The sequence below is a fragment of the Alternaria dauci genome, chromosome 5, assembly GCF_042100115.1.
Source record: "Alternaria dauci strain A2016 chromosome 5, whole genome shotgun sequence".
In the NCBI taxonomy this organism is placed as follows: Eukaryota; Fungi; Ascomycota; class Dothideomycetes; order Pleosporales; family Pleosporaceae; genus Alternaria; species Alternaria dauci.
Window position 1 is genome coordinate 1,430,029 of NC_091276.1, and position 16,603 is coordinate 1,446,631.

The following is a 16,603-nucleotide window of genomic DNA, read 5'->3' on the forward strand; positions in this document are numbered from 1 at the left end:
GGCGCATGGCCTGGATCAGAGAAACAAGTCTCGTCGACATTCTTTTCTACGTTGCACTTTGCATCCCCAGGCGTGGATTCGGGACCCAGAGGCGCGTTGCAGAGAGAACCACTCCCAGACGCGCAGGCTAGTGGTCGCGCTCCCCCGGGAACGATCATCGCTGCACGCTTCAATGCACTAGCTGTTCAACCCGTATCGATTGCGCGGCGACCGAGAAATGCTCACACCGCGGACACTACTCCATGATGCTCACGTCTCCCGCCAGCCGCTCAGCTAACGTTGTTTCTTGCTGGCGTGAGGACGTTGGGCTAGACGGCCCACTGCCCCAGGAGCCAACAGGCTGTGCTGTGTACATGACTTTACCATAGACCCTTGAGTAGCGCCCGCGCTGGGGGGCCACTCAAGGATTGATTCTGTCGGTCCCAACGAGGGGTTGGTGCTTTGACGTCAGGTCGAGGGTTGAAATTGTCCCGGCGTGATTCGGTCTGGTTGAAACCATCGATCTAAAGACAAATGAGCGCTAGATGAAAGCGAGTGAGAGTGGACATTGCGACGTGCCCACGCTATGTTACAAGCTGCAGACACCGGAAGCCATCTCCACAGACGCCGACGGTGTGCCGTCCGCCTTATCGATTACACTCTGGCCATTGAGTGACGTGAATTCTCCGACGGTTGCTTCTTCACAGCCTTCGATAGTGTGTTTGTGTGTGTGGAAATATGGCAGCCATGAATAACAAACTAAAAATAGGGGCTAGAAATCGCAGCCAGCGCCACCCGCTCGTATCACACAGGCCCATCGGGTGGGCGCCGTAGCTGGTAGTGGCCACGAAAACCAAGACTCGCCATCCATGTTCGGCGCGCTGTTGATGCATTGAGCTGTCTCGCACGCGAATTAGTCATGTTGCTAACACCCCCTAACCATACCGCGCCATCCCCCATGCAGCTGGGCGGGAATGCATCTCGCCCTGAGCCAACAAACATCACGGCTGCTCTGTCTGTGTCCCACGAGCACTCTGTTGCTACCTACATTTTGTTGTTCTTCTTCATACAATCGTTTAACCCGTCCACTCGCTAGTCCCTTTCGCACTGTTGCCGTGAAAGGTGTAATTCTCTCCAGAGGCTACCCGTACCGTACCGTACCACGCCTGCCCAGACACTCGACCATCTGGGACGACATCTGCAGTTGACACACGGTACCACCTCATCTCCCCTCGCTATTGTACTGCTCCTCACGTCGACGGAAGGGGCGACCCGCCTCAGCCCGCAATCATGAGTTTCGTCAACAATTCACGCATGTCTGTCTACTCGACGGCATCTGCCTCGGCCTCGCGACCGGGCAATTCGCCCTCGCAGATATCCACCACCACGCTCCTCAACACCCTCAACTCAGCATACAAGAACGGGCGCTCGTACAACCTCGAGGCCAGCACCAGCATCGTCGTCAACACATGGGTCAATGCAAAGAGCATCATTGATGATCGCATTGGCGGCACAGTCGACCTCGAGTTGGGGCGAAAGGCCTGGGAGCACGCCCGCCGGAGAGCTGAGGATGGCTGCATAGTCCTTGCGTACGTATCCAACACCCTCTTCTTCCCGACTGCCCACTGACTGGTGTAGTTCTCTGCACGACTCGAGCCCTTCGCTCTTCTCTCCCTTCGTTTCCAGCCTGCCGCTATCGCTGCCGGGCAACTTCTACATCGCGCTCGAGGCCCTCAAGGCCTTCACGCACTGCGTCACCCCACAGAATCCATCTACCCCTCGCTACTCGGCATTGGCCGCGGTCTTCACAATCAACCTTGCGGGTGCTGTCGTCGGCGCTGAGATCAAGCTGTCCACATCCGGCTTGGACGTCCGACAAGGTCTGCTCCAGGTCCCTGGACAGACTGGCTTCCGTGCCTTTGATGTCTTCTACTACCTGAATTCCAGCTCGGCATCCAGGCAAGAGCGAGAGTACCTGGACATTCAATCCTTGGACAAATATGCCCTCCTCCGACGATCCGGAACATACGACCCTCCGAGCTACCTCCCTGATGCCGACGATGCCGCCGCAGCTGAAGACTTCCGCTCAAACCTGAAGGCAATCGGCATCAAGGGCCAAAAGCTGACCAGTCTCATCAGTTGCCTCACCGGCCTGTTGAAGCTCGGTAACACCCTCGACTATTTCATGGACGAGGAATCGCTGGCTGCAGTATGCGATGACGTTGAGACACTCATGGACCTACCCGAAGGTACCCTCCGCCAGAAGCTGGGATCCAACGAGCGCGAAATCGCCCTCGGTGGCATCTATGAAGCCATCGTCGACTACGTTGTCGCCCATGCCAACAACTCGATCAAGGAGGATATCCGCCGTGCCAAGTCTGGATTCGCCATGGACGACAGTGACGGTAGCGGCATGATGACACCTGACGAGTCTGAGGATGGAGACATTGTCAACATCACCGTCGTTGAGATTCCTAATCGCTCGCTGGGCAAAGCAGTTGCACTGCGTACTGTTTTTGATGACAGCGAAGGCATCAATGCTGAGATGCGAGACGACGGTGTACACGTGCCGCCTGTCGGCAACTCCGTTCTCGAGGCCATGCGCGAAGCCACGCAGAGCTGCGCGGCCGAGCTTGGCCTCAGCGGGCCCGCTCTCCGCGAGAAGGAATTTGATTTGGAGAAGCGCGAGACTATATTGGACAAGCTCGCACTCGAGATTCCGGGTGAGGACAACTTCTTGAAGCAGCTACTTTACCCGGTACCCAACAGTGGCGTAGTCCTAGGCAAGCACGGCCGCTTCGACCTGGCCATGACTGTCGCAAGCAGCAGAGTTTGGTTCCAGTTAGCTATTCATCCCTCAGATTCTATCCCCACCTCGCTGAACCAGGACCTGAACTCTACCTGGCAGGCCGGCGTGGTGTCTCGACAACTTCGTGAGTGGCGATTACCCGAGTGGGCAAATCGCCGCAACCGCAATCTCGATTTCACCGCCGACTTTGATCACCACGAATTCTATGATCGATATGCTCCATTGGGCTGCATGGATGGCCAAGAGGGCATCCAAAACTGGATTCTGCAACGCGGCTGGAGTAACGGCGAAGTCATGGTAGGCAAGGAGCGCGTCTGGGTCAGGGAGGGTACGTGGTGGGAGGCGGAATCGCAGCTTGACCTCAAGACACAAGAGATGGGGGGTTCTCCCAACATGCTTGGTGGCATGATTGGAGCTGCTGGCATGGAGAATGGATACCCCACACAGCTCCCACCCACAGCGAGCGCCTTCTTTCCGCCTCTTCCGGACATGTCTGGGACTCCCCAGAACCCTTTTCAAAGCTCTACAAGTCTGGCTGTGCCGGGCGCCGCAGATGCCAAGTCAATCGCCCCAACCACACACACCCTTCCTACGACGGGTCCTGGTGATTACGGCCTCGGAATGAAGGGTGACGAAAACAAAGGCGTCACTTACTATGACATGGAGTCAGGTGGTAACGCCGTCGTTACCGAAACTCCTCTCACTGGTACTCGAAGGCTCTGGGTCGCCTTTGTCTGGGCCATGACCTTTTGGGTTCCTTCACCGTTTCTCAAGTGGTTTGGTCGTATGAAGCGACCTGATGTGCGCATGGCATGGCGTGAGAAGCTTGTCTTGTTCATGCTTATCCTGTTGCTAAACGCCACTATCGTCTTTTACATTGTCGCTTTCGGTAAACTTCTGTGCCCTAACAAGGACAAGGTCTGGAACACGAAGGAAGTATCATCCCACCAAGGCGAGGACGACTACTTCGTCAGTCATCGCGGTGTGGTTTACGACCTGACTTCTTTCTGGAAAAAGCAGCACAGCGACTCCAACACCGAGGCTACTCGGGATCGGATGATGGAAATGGCTGGTGCCAACATGGACCCATATGTCGTCCCCCCACTATGGATTGCTTGCCCGAACCTGATCCCGGAGACTGCTCAAAACAAGGTCCTTCAGCTGACCTTCAACGAATCCACAGCTGAGAGTCTCAATTCGATCGCTGTCCACAAGTCTGGGTCGATGACAAACATGCCAGACAGCAATGCCTTAAAGAGCGAGACATGGTACCCCGACGTCTTTCTCCCTGCTATGAAGGAATTCAGGAAAGGAGACCTGGTCTGGGAAGAGGACAAGATCAAGAATGAAGGTGAGGATCTGAATCACATGTGGTTCAGGCTCGACGAGAGGATTTACGATCTGACCGACTACTTCGCCACAATCGACTACATGCAAAACCAGCCCCAGTACAACTTCCTCGATGCCAAGCTGATCGATATGGTCAAGAGCAATGCTGGTCAGAACCTGAAGGAAGATTGGGACAACAACCTGAACAAGACTACCCAAGACAACAACATGCAATGTCTGGAAAACCTGTTCTATGTTGGTAGAACTGACTTCCGCAAGACGGCCAAATGTCAGGTCAACGACTATATCCTACTGGCCTTCACCATCATCCTCTGCGCGGTTATCGTCATCAAGTTCTTGGCTGCCCTTCAACTGGGCTCTCGTAAACGTCCCGCAAACCAGGACAAGTTTGTCATTTGTCAAGTGCCAGCATATACCGAAGGCGAGGATTCGATCCGAAAAAGTTTGGACTCTCTTACTGCCCTCTCTTACGACAACAAGCGAAAGCTCATCTGCGTCATTTGCGACGGAATGATTGTCGGTGGCGGTAACGATCGCCCTACGCCCAAGATCGTGCTTGACATCCTTGGTGTTGACCCTAAGGTCGACCCTCCTGCACTTCCATTTTGGTCGGTAGGTGAAGGCAGCCAGCAGCTCAACTACGGAAAGGTTTACTCAGGACTATACGAGTTCGAAGGCAATGTTGTACCATACATTGTTGTTGTCAAGATGGGCAAGGAGTCGGAACAGCACAAGTCCAAGCCAGGTAACCGAGGAAAGCGCGACTCCCAAATTCTGCTTATGAGCTTCCTCAACCGCGTCCACCACCGTTCCGCCATGAACCCCCTGGAGCTGGAAATGTTCCACCAAATCAATAATATCATCGGTGTTGATCCAGAGCTGTACGAGTATCTGCTTATGATCGACGCCGATACCATGGTCAAGCCCGATGCTCTCAACCGTCTTGTAGCGGCTTGTGCCAATGACTCAAAGATTGCCGGTATCTGTGGTGAGACGAGCTTGGAGAATGAAGACAGATCATGGTGGACTATGATCCAGGTTTACGAGTACTACATTTCGCATCATCTTTCCAAGGCCTTTGAGAGTTTGTTTGGCAGCGTCACCTGTTTGCCTGGATGGTAAGTGCTTCACCCCACCTCGATTCGATTGTGCTAACTTACTTCAGTTTCACCATGTACCGTCTTCGCACAGCCGACAAGGGCAAACCCCTCATCATCTCGGACAAGATCATCAAGGACTACGCAGACTGCGTTGTGGACACGCTGCACAAGAAGAACCTCCTCTCGCTTGGTGAGGATCGTTACCTGACCACTCTGATGACGAAGTACTTCCCTGCCATGTCTTACAAGTTCATCCCCGATGCGTACGCTCTCACGGCCGCCCCTGACACGTGGAGCATTCTGCTCTCCCAGAGACGTCGATGGATCAACTCGACCATCCACAATCTGGCTGAGCTTGTCTTCCTCAAGGATCTCTGCGGTTTCTGCTGTTTTTCCATGCGATTCGTTGTCTTCATCGATCTCTTCGGTACCCTTATTCTTCCATCCATCTGTGCGTATCTGGTGTATCTCGTCTACACCGTCTCCTCGGGCGAGGGCCAATTCCCCATGTTCTCAATTATCATGTTGGCAGCTGTCTACGGTCTCCAGGCGCTCATCTTCATCATCAAGCGGCAATGGCAACACGTCGGGTGGATGATCATCTACATCTTAGCGTTCCCCATCTACTCGCTCGCCCTTCCCATGTACTCTTTCTGGAAGCAGGACGACTTCTCGTGGGGTAACACGCGTGTCGTCATTGGCGAGCAAGGAACTAAGCAGGTTCTCACTACCGACGACGAAGGTTTTGATCCCAAGGCCATTCCCATGATGCGATGGGACGAGTACGCCGAGCGCAACGAACTCCCCGGCCGTCGCGGTCTTCCCGGTATGACTACGGAGAAGGGTGGATTCAACGCATACGAAGACGAAGCGTATGAGATGAACGACATGCAATCTGTCTACTCTTCAGTCAAGCCAGCCTCTACCATCATGTCCAACATGCAGCACATTTCGCACATGCCGCCACAGTCGCCCGGTCCGTACCAAGGCATGCAAACGCGTCAATCGACGTACTCGAACTTGTCGCGCTACCAAGACAACCCGCACCAGAACCGCGTCATGTCGATGAGCAACATGAGCGACATGCACAATGGCAACAACGCCTCACCTTATGGTCAACGACAAAGCATGGGCGGCTTCCAGAGCTCCGACAACCTGATGGCATCGTCTACACCACCTGTGCGTGGCCGCAGTCCTCTCAGCTATGGGGCAAGCATGTCACGACCTGGTAGCACGACCAACTTCCAGAGCATGATGAACGGGCCGACTGACGGGCAGATTATCGAGACTGTTCAGGCATGTCTCAAAGACGCGGACCTTGACAGGGTCACGCGCAAGCAAATCATTGCGCTCGCGGAGCAACGGCTGCAGATGCAGCTGAGTGGCGAGAGGAAGATATTCCTCACGCAGGCCATTGACCATGAGCTGGCCAACATGGGATAGGAAGAAGATTGAGAATTGATTGCATTTAGCGGTGTTGCTTGGACATGTTTGCATGGCAGTAACGCCATTTAGTCGTTCTTTTATTCTTTGGAAAAATCTTGCATGGATTACATTGGGGCGCACGAATTACATGGGCAAAACTGTGGTGTCTGAGGAGCTAGCTAGGCTGTATTTACATGTAGTTGGCTTGATGTAATGATAATAGGAGATTGTTGTTGCATGGACTTGATTCGGTTCCTTGGCGTGACTTTGGCTGCTGCACGGCTTAGCGTTAGGTAGCTACGTACTTGCGTACCCACGTACCCCAGGCCAGCAGTCGCGGCCAGAGCTCCCTCGGCCATGCCGGCACCTCGTAACCAAGAAGCCTGAATCTCACAACCACCACGCCCACGACCTCGCCCACGTACACAAACTCGCCCCGCCCACCCTCTCTAATCCTCCGACTTGATATCCGCGACGCCAATTCCAGTCTCCAACATGGCGCCAAACCGCATCGAGCAGGACGAAATCGAAAAGTACTGGGAGATATTCAGTTCGCTCAGCAACGGCGGCACCCATCTCGACGGCGCGCAGGCAGCGCCGGTGCTCAAAAACTCACATTTGCGCGATGACCAGCTGGAGAGAGTGTGGGACCTGGCGGACGTGGACAATGACGGCAAGCTCGACTTTGAGGAGTTTTGTGTTGCCATGAGACTCATCTTTGACTTGATCAACGGGGTATGTTTCTTCGAGGCCCGCCGTCTAGACGACTCCAAGCGCTGATGAACCCGTCTCTCAGATCTCGGTCGATGTGCCCAAAGTCCTCCCCGACTGGCTGGTCCCCGAATCAAAAGCCCATCTTGTGCAAGCTACGCGCGCCCTCTCCGGCTCCCAGCCCGCCTACGAAACCATCCAGGACGACGACGACACACCCGGTCTGCGCGACGGCTTCGACTGGTACATGTCGCCGTCTGACAAGGCAAAGTACGAGGAAATCTACACGGCCAACCGCGACGGCCACGGCAACATTACCTTTGACAGCTTATCCGGCCTGTTTGAGAGCTTAGACAACGTTCCAGACTCGGACGTGCGCTTTGCCTGGAACCTGGTCAACCCAAAAGCAAGAGAAAGCGTAGGCAAGGACGCCGCCCTAGCCTTCCTCCACATACTCAATCAGCGAAGCGAAGGCTTCCGCGTACCTCGCAGCGTCCCACCGAGCCTACGAGCTAGTTTCGAGAAAGCCCACATCGACTACGACATCGAATCAAACGCAAACTCGCGGTGGGCTGCCACGCGCGACGAGAACACTGCCACAGGCCGCAAGGCAAAGTTCGGCGACGCATACCTCACACGGTTGGGTGTCGGCGACCGCGCCGCAAACTACGGTGCGCGCGGTGGCAAAGGCACAGATTTTGGCGGTCGCACAACAGAAGACTGGGAGGAAGTCCGGCTGAAGAAGCAACTCCGCGAGCTCGAGCAGAAGATTGCCGACGTCGAGAAGGAGGCAGAGAACAGACGGCATGGCAGGAGCAAGGATAGTAAGCCGGCCCTCGTCAAGCGGGAACTGGAGCTCCTGCTTGATTACAAGAGGAAGGTGTTGAAAGATCTGGACAATGACGAGGGTGGCGCGGTCAAGGGGCTTAGTGGAATCAGAGACGAGATTGAGACGGTTAGGGAACAGGTCGAGGGATTGCAGGGACATCTCGAGAATAGGAAGGCTGTTTTGGAGGATTTGAGGAGACAGATTGATGATGAAAAGGCGAGGTGAGAGGTCTTGGTGACATGTGTGTTGTGTATATATTTAGTCCTGGGTTTCTCGAAGCTGATGGAACAGCAGTACGTCTACGAAGCACAAGATGTTGCATCTTTGTGCGCTGTGGTCTGTCTTCTCACTGCGATATGACTTGTAATTCTCAACCCACCACCATACACGAGGGCCTCACTGCCCCTTCTTTCCAAGCCTCGCAAACAACTCTGGATGATCAATAGCATACTGTGCCCCTGCAGCCCAATGATACAACTTCGCCGCAATGACATACCCCTCCTTAGCAAACTCCTCCAGCCTGTCATACAATTCGGCAATAGGGATATTGACTCTCTGGATGTCCTCCCCTTCATCCAGATGCTGCTCTGGCTCTGGATCACCCTCATTCAAATGAATCTCCACCATGCAGAGACACAGATTCGCAGACGTCATTCCCGGATCCGCAGCCACGGGTGGGGAAGTCGATATCACTTTCCCCTTGTAGCCTGTTTCCTCGTAAAGTTCGCGTACAGCAGCTTCTTCGGGCTTCTCATCTGCGTCGATAAGGCCCGCAGGCCATTCTACCGTGAAGCCACCGACTGGCGGTCTGAATTGGATGACGACAATGGTAGAGGGGGGTTTGCTGGGGTGGTAGATGATGTTTCCCATGGCGACGGCGTCAACCCCGCCGGATCCAGTCGTCTTCCGTGAGGCGATTTCCCAGATGCGTTCCTTGCCTTTGGCGTCGACATATGTGGCCTTTTGTAGTTTGACCCATTTCGCGTCTGAGGAGGGCAGGTCAACGACGGAGGTTACTTTGGGCGTGCCGGTGGATGAAGCCATTGTGACTTTGTTGACGCGGTCGACGAGTGGCGAAACGAGCCTGCGACTTGTTCTGTGGAGAGACCTTTTTGGTGCGATATATGTGCTTGCGCGTGATATTGTTCGTTTGGTGAAGGACGTCAACATTGGCCTCCGAGCGGTATCGGGGAATTGGTTATTGGGGTCCCGATGACGTTATCGTGCTCGGAAGCAACAAGTACCACAGACGTCAGTGGAGCATGGAGTTGTGACCACAGGACTTTCAGTTTCCGCTCTTTAAGATCAAGAGAAGTCGAGTATATAACTCGATATACTGTATGGCTTAGGTTCAGTCTCAAAATGCCAGTGGAGGTGGCAATTGGAAGACCCCACTCTGTTTAGCGTCAGGAACGACAATTCACGTAACGTCATTCAAAATGTATCCAAGCCGCCGATAAGCCTCGCCAATCAAGCCTGCTATTGCACATAGTTCATCTTTGTCGCTGTTACATGGTGTGGCCTTGTGTCATTTACGCGTCGCTGTCTGATTTGCAACAAAGTACGCCAGGTTTCACCGTCCTTTCCTGAATTTTCCACCATGGCATCGTTGCGCATGTTTACTCGGTCTTCTCTACATACTAGAACATTGCCCTCGGGCCCAAGACATTTCTCATCAAGCGTACGGCGAGATGCAGACTTTACCCACGCTGTAATAGGTGGCGGCGTGGTCGGCCTAGCTATAGCCCGCAACCTACAACAGAGAGATGGCGCATCAACAGTTTTGATAGAGAAGCATGGCTCCGTCGGCACGGAGACGAGTTCACGGAACAGCGAAGTCATACATGCTGGTCTCTACTACGGACCCACGTCACTCAAAACTAAATTGTGCCTCAGAGGAAAGGATATGCTGTACGAGCTGTGCAAGAAACATGATATCCCACACCGCAACACTGGGAAATGGATCGTCGCGCAAGACGCAGCGCAAATGGACGCTCTGCAAAAAGTCCACGACTTTGCAAAGAGCATCGACGTACCAATCCGCTTCCTCAGCAAAGACGAGGCGAAGAGGCGAGAACCCGATGTCAGAGCCGAAGCCGGTGTACTAGAGAGTCCCAGTACCGGCATCGTCGATTCTCACAGCTTGATGCAATACCTCGAAGGTGACTTTGAATACCATGGCGGAATCTGCGCCTTCAAATCCCCAGTCACGAATATCACGCCTCTCGACTCTGGACGCAGCGGCTGGGAAATCACGACCAGGGGAGAAGGTGGCGAAGAAACCACCATAACAGCGGACACGCTGATAAACTCTGCCGGCCTATTCGCCGTTGACATCTCAAACATGATTCTACCCAAAGACCGACATCGAAAAGCCTTTTATGCAAAAGGTTCTTACTTCTCTTATGCGGTGTCCCGTCCCCGTCCTTCGACTCTTGTCTACCCGGCTCCAGTTCCGGGTCACGGTGGTCTAGGAACTCACCTTACCCTCGACATGTCTGGGCGCATTCGCTTTGGGCCAGACGTCGAGTGGACAGATTCGCCCACCGATTATACGCCCAACACCAAGAACATGGCGCAGGCTATCGACGACATTCAAACATACCTACCTGGTGTGGATAGAGAAGCCATTCAGCCGGACTATGTAGGCATAAGACCGAAGTTGGGAAAGCTTGCAGCAACCAGTGGAAAAAACTTTCAGGACTTTGTCATTCAAAAGGAGGATGGGTTTGAGGGTTTCGTCAACCTATTAGCCATTGAAAGTCCTGGGCTGACTAGTAGTTTGGCTATCGCAGAGGAGGTGGAGGGACTGCTGTACACTTAATAGTGATGATTCCTGAAGATGGCCTGAGCTAGTTATGTACTGTACAGAGGTCACACCGGGAAAACGTTGCTTTTTCTTTCTCAATAACAAACATCACACAGGGAAACACACGAGCATGGCGGAAATGATATTAACATTCAGCGTCTTATGTAAAAGTTCATTTTAGACATTACGCAGAACAGGTGATGTGTATATGATCCATCACATGGCTCCTACAACATGTGCACCAAAACGTATCTGAGAGCGAACCGTTTCATGATCTAACCAACAATCACGTTGTGCGGCTGATCCGTAATTTTTGATGCCATCCATCCCGCCGTCATGTAATGATGTAATATATGTACAGTAAGGAAAGGTTTTTGCGAGAAAAAAGACACTCGTGATGTGTTGCGGTGCTCGCTGAAAACGCCGGGACATCCAATGCGCACAAGGTTTAGTAATAGGAAAAAGCCAACTCTGGCGTGTCATTGATAAAGCCATATAGGCGGTAGATGGACGAAAGATCAAGACGCTAGATCAAAAGACGAAGAAAGGCGCTTATTTGCGGGGCTGCTGCTTGCTAAGACGCTTCCTCTTCTTGGAGTCGGTTGAATCACTTCGTCCGTGGTTTGATGCTGACATGGTGGGCTGACCAAGCGGGGCAGGCGACACATCACGCATCAAGCTGCTTTGCTGTGGGGCTTGAAGCTCAATGCCTTCACCAGGTGCCGTGTGGACGTATTGGCGAGCAAGAGGACTGCGTCCCTGACGTTGCTCCATGCTGTTTGTCCTGTTGTACGAAGGCTTGGGCGACTCAAGACCGGTCTGGTGGTTGGAGAGTGGCGATGTACGGACAGGGGCGTGAGCAAGGTCGCTGTTGGTACGCATCTGCGACGGCTGTTGCGGGCCCTTGGACTGGTACACAGAGTCGTCGTCGATGGAGTCGACAGACTCGCTGTACATGCCCTTGCTACCACCCGCACCGACTTCATATGGCCCTCCACGTGGCGCCTCGTAGAAGGCTCCACCAGCAGGCTTTTGCGTTTGTTGAGTCTTGTGGTAAATGCGCGCATCCTCGGGGTCCATGAAACTCTCGACACGGCGTGGCATGTAGATGGAGTTGGCGGCAGAAGTTTCCTGCGAAGCAAACGAGTCCATGGAGGAACGAGGGTGGAGAGGGACATGAGGAACATTGGGGTTGCGGGGCATTGTGTTGGGAAGCGTGAGACCAGAGTCGTTGCCTTGTTGGTACCATCCGTTGGGCAGGCGTTCCGCAGCAGCAAAGCGACCATCGATGTTCTCGCCAGGCTGGAGGGGGATAGGGGTTGGGCGGTGCTTGTGTGCTTCGGCGGCAGCCTTGAAGGTCTCTGGAACGACGTTGAGATCGTCACCAGTAGCCTCAGCAGCCTCGATAGCCTCCTGCGGCGTAGTCTTGTTGTCGGCGCTGCCAGCATCGGCACGAGGACCACCCCATGTACGTTGACCGGCGGTGAAGATACCGTACACCATGTAGACCCAGTTGAAGAAGGGGTTGACAATGAACATGAGGGGGTAAAGCATGATCTTGTAGCGTCCGAGCTTAGCACCAAAGTAGAGCATGAGAAGCCAGTTGAGTCCCAGGGAAATGGCGATGAAACCGACGGGAAGATTCTCGACCTTTTGTGAAGTAGTGATCAGAGAGATACACAAGATGAAGAAGAGCAGCGCGGTGGTTCGGATGGTGTTCTGCATGAAGCGGACGATGAGGAGGATTGGGTAGCGCTTCCAGAGACGAATATCAGTCAACATGCAAACTTCGTTGGTGATAAAACCCAAGAACCAGCGGCGACGTTGCTTAAGCAGAGATTGGTATGTTTGCACAGCTTCGGTCTTGCAGAAAGCTCCGGTGTTCATCTGAATCTGGTATCGTTCTTTCGCACCAATCATGAACAAGTGAGTGAGCCAGCGATCCTCGCCCAGATGGCACTTGCCGTAGTCGAAGAGATCGTCGCATTGCTCGGCCTTGTCAGCGAAGTAGTACTTGGCCATCCTGCGGAAAGCAGAAAATCGAAGCATAGTGAGAGCACCGGGCAAGCAAGTGACGGCACCGCAGCCGGACTCGACTGAACGCTCGAAGAGTTGACCGTGGACGTACTCCATATCTTGAAGAAGAGTAATGAGCGAGTTCTTTTCGGTTGTGGACGTGATAACACCAGTCTGGGCCAACATGTTCTTCTTGCTGCCAGGCTTGAGCTCCATCTCGTACATGAAGTTTTGAATGCAGGTCTTGTCGAGGATGCAGTCGGAGTCGATGAAAAGGACGAACAGGTTGTCGTTGCGCTTGAGATACTCGGAGTAGATCTTGTCAATGAGCTTGAAGGTCCTCTTCTGGCAGTGACGCTTACCACCGTGGGGAAAGCGGGAGATGGTAATGCGGCAGCTACGGTAGATGACATCGATGGACTTGGGGTATGTATCGAGCGTAAGAGGCACACCGAGCTTCTCGATGGTGTTGAGGTAAAGCTCGTCCTCCTGGTCTCCGTCGAAGGAGAGGAAGATGTGCAGACACGACGGTGGGTATTCACAGTCTACCAGCGAGTCGCAGGTTCGGAGGAGAATCTCGGGAATTTCCTTGTAGCAAGGCATGATGATGACGACCTTGGGAGCGGATGCCTCATCGAGAACAGACTTGATCCTGCGGCTGCGACCAACGGAGTGGGTGACAAGCTGGTAAACACAGAACAGCCATGGAACAGTCAACAGACCAGCGAAGGACCAAAACGCGAACCACTGCAGGAAGTCGACCATCTCCTGGGGGAAGTACTTTGTGACTTGCGAAGGAAGAGGCAGGGTAACGACCATGATTGGCAAGAAGATGGCACTGTTTACTATTAGATTTGGTTGTCATGCGAGGAGTGGAATACTTACCGGAGCGCGAAGAAGAGGATACCGAAGAAAATGGACAAGATGCGAACACTGATCGTCTCGGCCTTTTGGAAGACCTTGACAATGCAGTACAAGAAAGCGGCAACCCAAAGGAACCACTCGAGCAGCGCAGCCAACATGAGACCACCAATGATGGCAACGTAGGCAATCTGTCGCAGTCAGTTTCTGTGTGGGGACAATTGGCAGACGATGTACTCACATCTTTGGCTGGCCAAGGGTCGTCGATGTCTGGGATAGAGCCGTCGACTTCAGCGCGAGCAACCACCGCGCGGGCGGCGAGGCCCATCATCTCCTGCCAAACCATGGCGGGATATTAGGTATGTATATTCGTAGTTGTCGTTAAGCGGGATAGCGAGTGAAGTGGTATGCAGTCGCTCCGATGCAGATGCACGGGTCGTTGATGAAGCAGGTCGAGTAGAGGAGACGATATTGAGTAACAAAGAACCCAACAGTCACACAAGGCTAGACGACTGGCCTAGGCGGCGGCGATGGCGGGAATGCAGATCCAGAAATGTCGGAGGCGAGAAAACTACTAGTAGAGGTGAGGGATGGGTGTTTGACGGTAGTAGTTGTTGTTGCGATGTAAGCGGATAGAGAGTTCTTCGCAGCGCCCAGATAAACGAGTGTAAGGGTGGGAAGGACAAGAAGGGCTCAGATGGAGATCATCAACAAGACAAGAGGATACTGCACGCAAGGGCAGTGCGGAGTCGTGTGGGAGGAGCGCCTTGAGAAGAGAAGGAACCTGCTTCGAGGGGATCGAGCTGGTTTACAAGCACAAGAGGCGGGCACGCTCGGTCCACAGCGCCGTCGCCCAAACAGTCCTGGCCTCGCTGGGCGGCAGTCGAGATGCACGATCGTCACAGGGGCACTCCAACCACATCGGGCAAGCAACCCGCGCTTGGACGTCGAAAGCGAGTTACCTGCAGGCCTCTGCCTCGTCCCAGTGGCCCCGACTCGTGCCAAACCACGCGCCGGCACCACTATGCCTGTGGCCTCGCGAGTTATTTTGGGCGCCCCCCATGCGCCGTCTACCGTTAGCTGTCTGAAGACTGCAGGCAAGCTGTTCCTCTCGGTTTCGCATGTTTCTCGTCACAGATGGATGAGCCTTTTTGCGCCTGCGTGCCCGAGGCACGGTCAAGGGCTTCGAGAGCCGCGGTGTCTGCTGTCGCTGCCGTCGTGTTTGCAGGCAAAAAGTCTGTCTCGTGCGGCAGGACGAGCATCCCATTCTCGCTTGACATGGCACCATGGTGGATGGAAATTCGCCTTCAATGCAATGCAGCTGGTGGCCATTCATTGCCAAGCCATCTGGTAGCTTCGCGTCGACGCCGGGCGTTCAGGGGTCGCATCGCTCGCTGTCCTGAAGACGGGTCCAACCAATAATGGCACCACGCGCCTCATGCCGCTTCGTACTCCTAACGAACGGCCCCAGAGCATCGCGGTAGAGGCTTCGTCGTCACACTGATCCATGGCTGGTGGCTGTCACGAAAAGGAAGCCACATCCCCTCATCCCTATTCCCTATTCCCTCTGTCGTGGAGCTGCGAGCGCTAGGAAAATACTCGACGAGAATAAGAGCTCACTGTGGGTATGTCAGGCCAACCCCCCGCTCCAAAAAAGCACGAAACGGCGACGGCGGCCCCCAAACATCCATGAAGACTGACAGGAGAAAACCTGTGCCGCTTCCGCTCGTACCGGTAATCATGAATTTTTGCATGTTCCACTGCTTGGTGGATCGCCTGCTCGTCATGACGCATATAGCAACGTCAACGTTGCAGCACAGGAGCCAGCCTTTGCCATGATTTCCCTGAATATTTCTCACCAGCCCACTTCCGCTCTGCGCCTGACGACGGCTCGCAATCGATAATGTCGTTGCGCACCGGCGTCGTCCCGCAGTTTCGGATCCAGCTTTTCCTGACCCGCGCACGACAAGATGCTGATCTTTTTCGCTACGATGTGTTCAATCTTGTTTGTTTGCTGTCGGCCCAACCGTTACGGACCGCCATCCGCACGTCTCGCATTGTTGACTTGTTTGCAGCGGTGTACACATGCGCTTGAGCTGCTCCATGTTCGACATTCCTTCTGGAAGGACTGGGATCATGGCTCGTATACCAATCTTACACGCCCGTGTCGCACATGAATCGCCGCTGTTGAGACGAGTGCGCTTACCGACATTTCGCAATAGTGCCGCGGCATATCGACATGCGATTCCGAACCACACCCCTGAGCTGAACCTGAGGCCCACGATATTTTGCTTTCTAGTGCATCTGTTGACCAGTCAAGGACGAAAGAATGCGCCATGCGGCCATTCTCAGGGGTGAATGGTTAGAGTTTGAAGCTAGGTAGCCGTTTTCGCTCCCAGTCCCGCGTCTACAAAAGCGCTGCAGGGCTGAACTACTGGTAAAGTTCAAAATGAAGACGCCTTTGCCTGAGTGTGATATCGAATGTCATGTAACGAAACACCCTGACTCTCGTTGCTTGATCTTGGCGGTGAATCTAAGAACAAGTCTACCTAGGTACGACAATCCACATCTCTCAGCGATGACTGACTTGGATTGTTGAACCGTGTAAAGTGCATCGGTAGAACCCGCATGATCAGAACCCCATTGTATGGTGATGTTGCATTGGCCGTCCAACAGTAGCTGCAGATGTTGTTGGTCGAGGGGCATTCTTGTGG

The 16,603-nt window shown here is 53.9% G+C and overlaps 5 protein-coding genes across 5 annotated transcripts; 3 read left to right on the forward strand and 2 right to left on the reverse strand.

The window, feature by feature from the left end:
- Positions 1 to 1,269: 1,269 nt before the first annotated feature.
- Positions 1,270 to 6,681, forward strand: ACET3X_005961 (uncharacterized protein; the record flags this gene model as incomplete). The annotated part of the gene is made up of 3 exons (XM_069452121.1): positions 1,270 to 1,568; positions 1,618 to 5,256; positions 5,304 to 6,681. The coding sequence occupies 3 exons, from the start codon at positions 1,270 to 1,272 to the stop codon at positions 6,679 to 6,681; spliced, it is 5,316 nt and encodes a 1,771-aa protein (XP_069306321.1).
- A 477-nt stretch (positions 6,682 to 7,158) lies between these two features.
- Positions 7,159 to 8,428, forward strand: ACET3X_005962 (uncharacterized protein; the record flags this gene model as incomplete). The annotated part of the gene is made up of 2 exons (XM_069452122.1): positions 7,159 to 7,398; positions 7,460 to 8,428. 2 exons carry the CDS (start codon positions 7,159 to 7,161, stop codon positions 8,426 to 8,428), a joined length of 1,209 nt encoding a protein of 402 aa, XP_069306322.1.
- A 171-nt stretch (positions 8,429 to 8,599) lies between these two features.
- On the reverse strand, positions 8,600 to 9,247 carry ACET3X_005963 (uncharacterized protein; the record flags this gene model as incomplete). The annotated part of the gene is made up of 1 exon (XM_069452123.1): positions 8,600 to 9,247. One exon carries the CDS (start codon positions 9,245 to 9,247, stop codon positions 8,600 to 8,602), a length of 648 nt encoding a protein of 215 aa, XP_069306323.1.
- A 943-nt stretch (positions 9,248 to 10,190) lies between these two features.
- ACET3X_005964 (uncharacterized protein) lies at positions 10,191 to 11,027 on the forward strand (the record flags this gene model as incomplete). Its single annotated transcript, XM_069452124.1, has 1 exon — positions 10,191 to 11,027. One exon carries the CDS (start codon positions 10,191 to 10,193, stop codon positions 11,025 to 11,027), a length of 837 nt encoding a protein of 278 aa, XP_069306324.1.
- A 123-nt stretch (positions 11,028 to 11,150) lies between these two features.
- On the reverse strand, positions 11,151 to 14,680 carry ACET3X_005965 (uncharacterized protein). Its single transcript, XM_069452125.1, has 3 exons — positions 14,131 to 14,680; positions 13,914 to 14,080; positions 11,151 to 13,866 (listed from the first exon to the last, which is right to left on the reverse strand). The coding sequence occupies exons 1-3, from the start codon at positions 14,233 to 14,235 to the stop codon at positions 11,565 to 11,567; spliced, it is 2,574 nt and encodes an 857-aa protein (XP_069306325.1). The 5' UTR covers positions 14,236 to 14,680; the 3' UTR covers positions 11,151 to 11,564.
- Between the last annotated feature and the right edge of the window lie 1,923 nt (positions 14,681 to 16,603).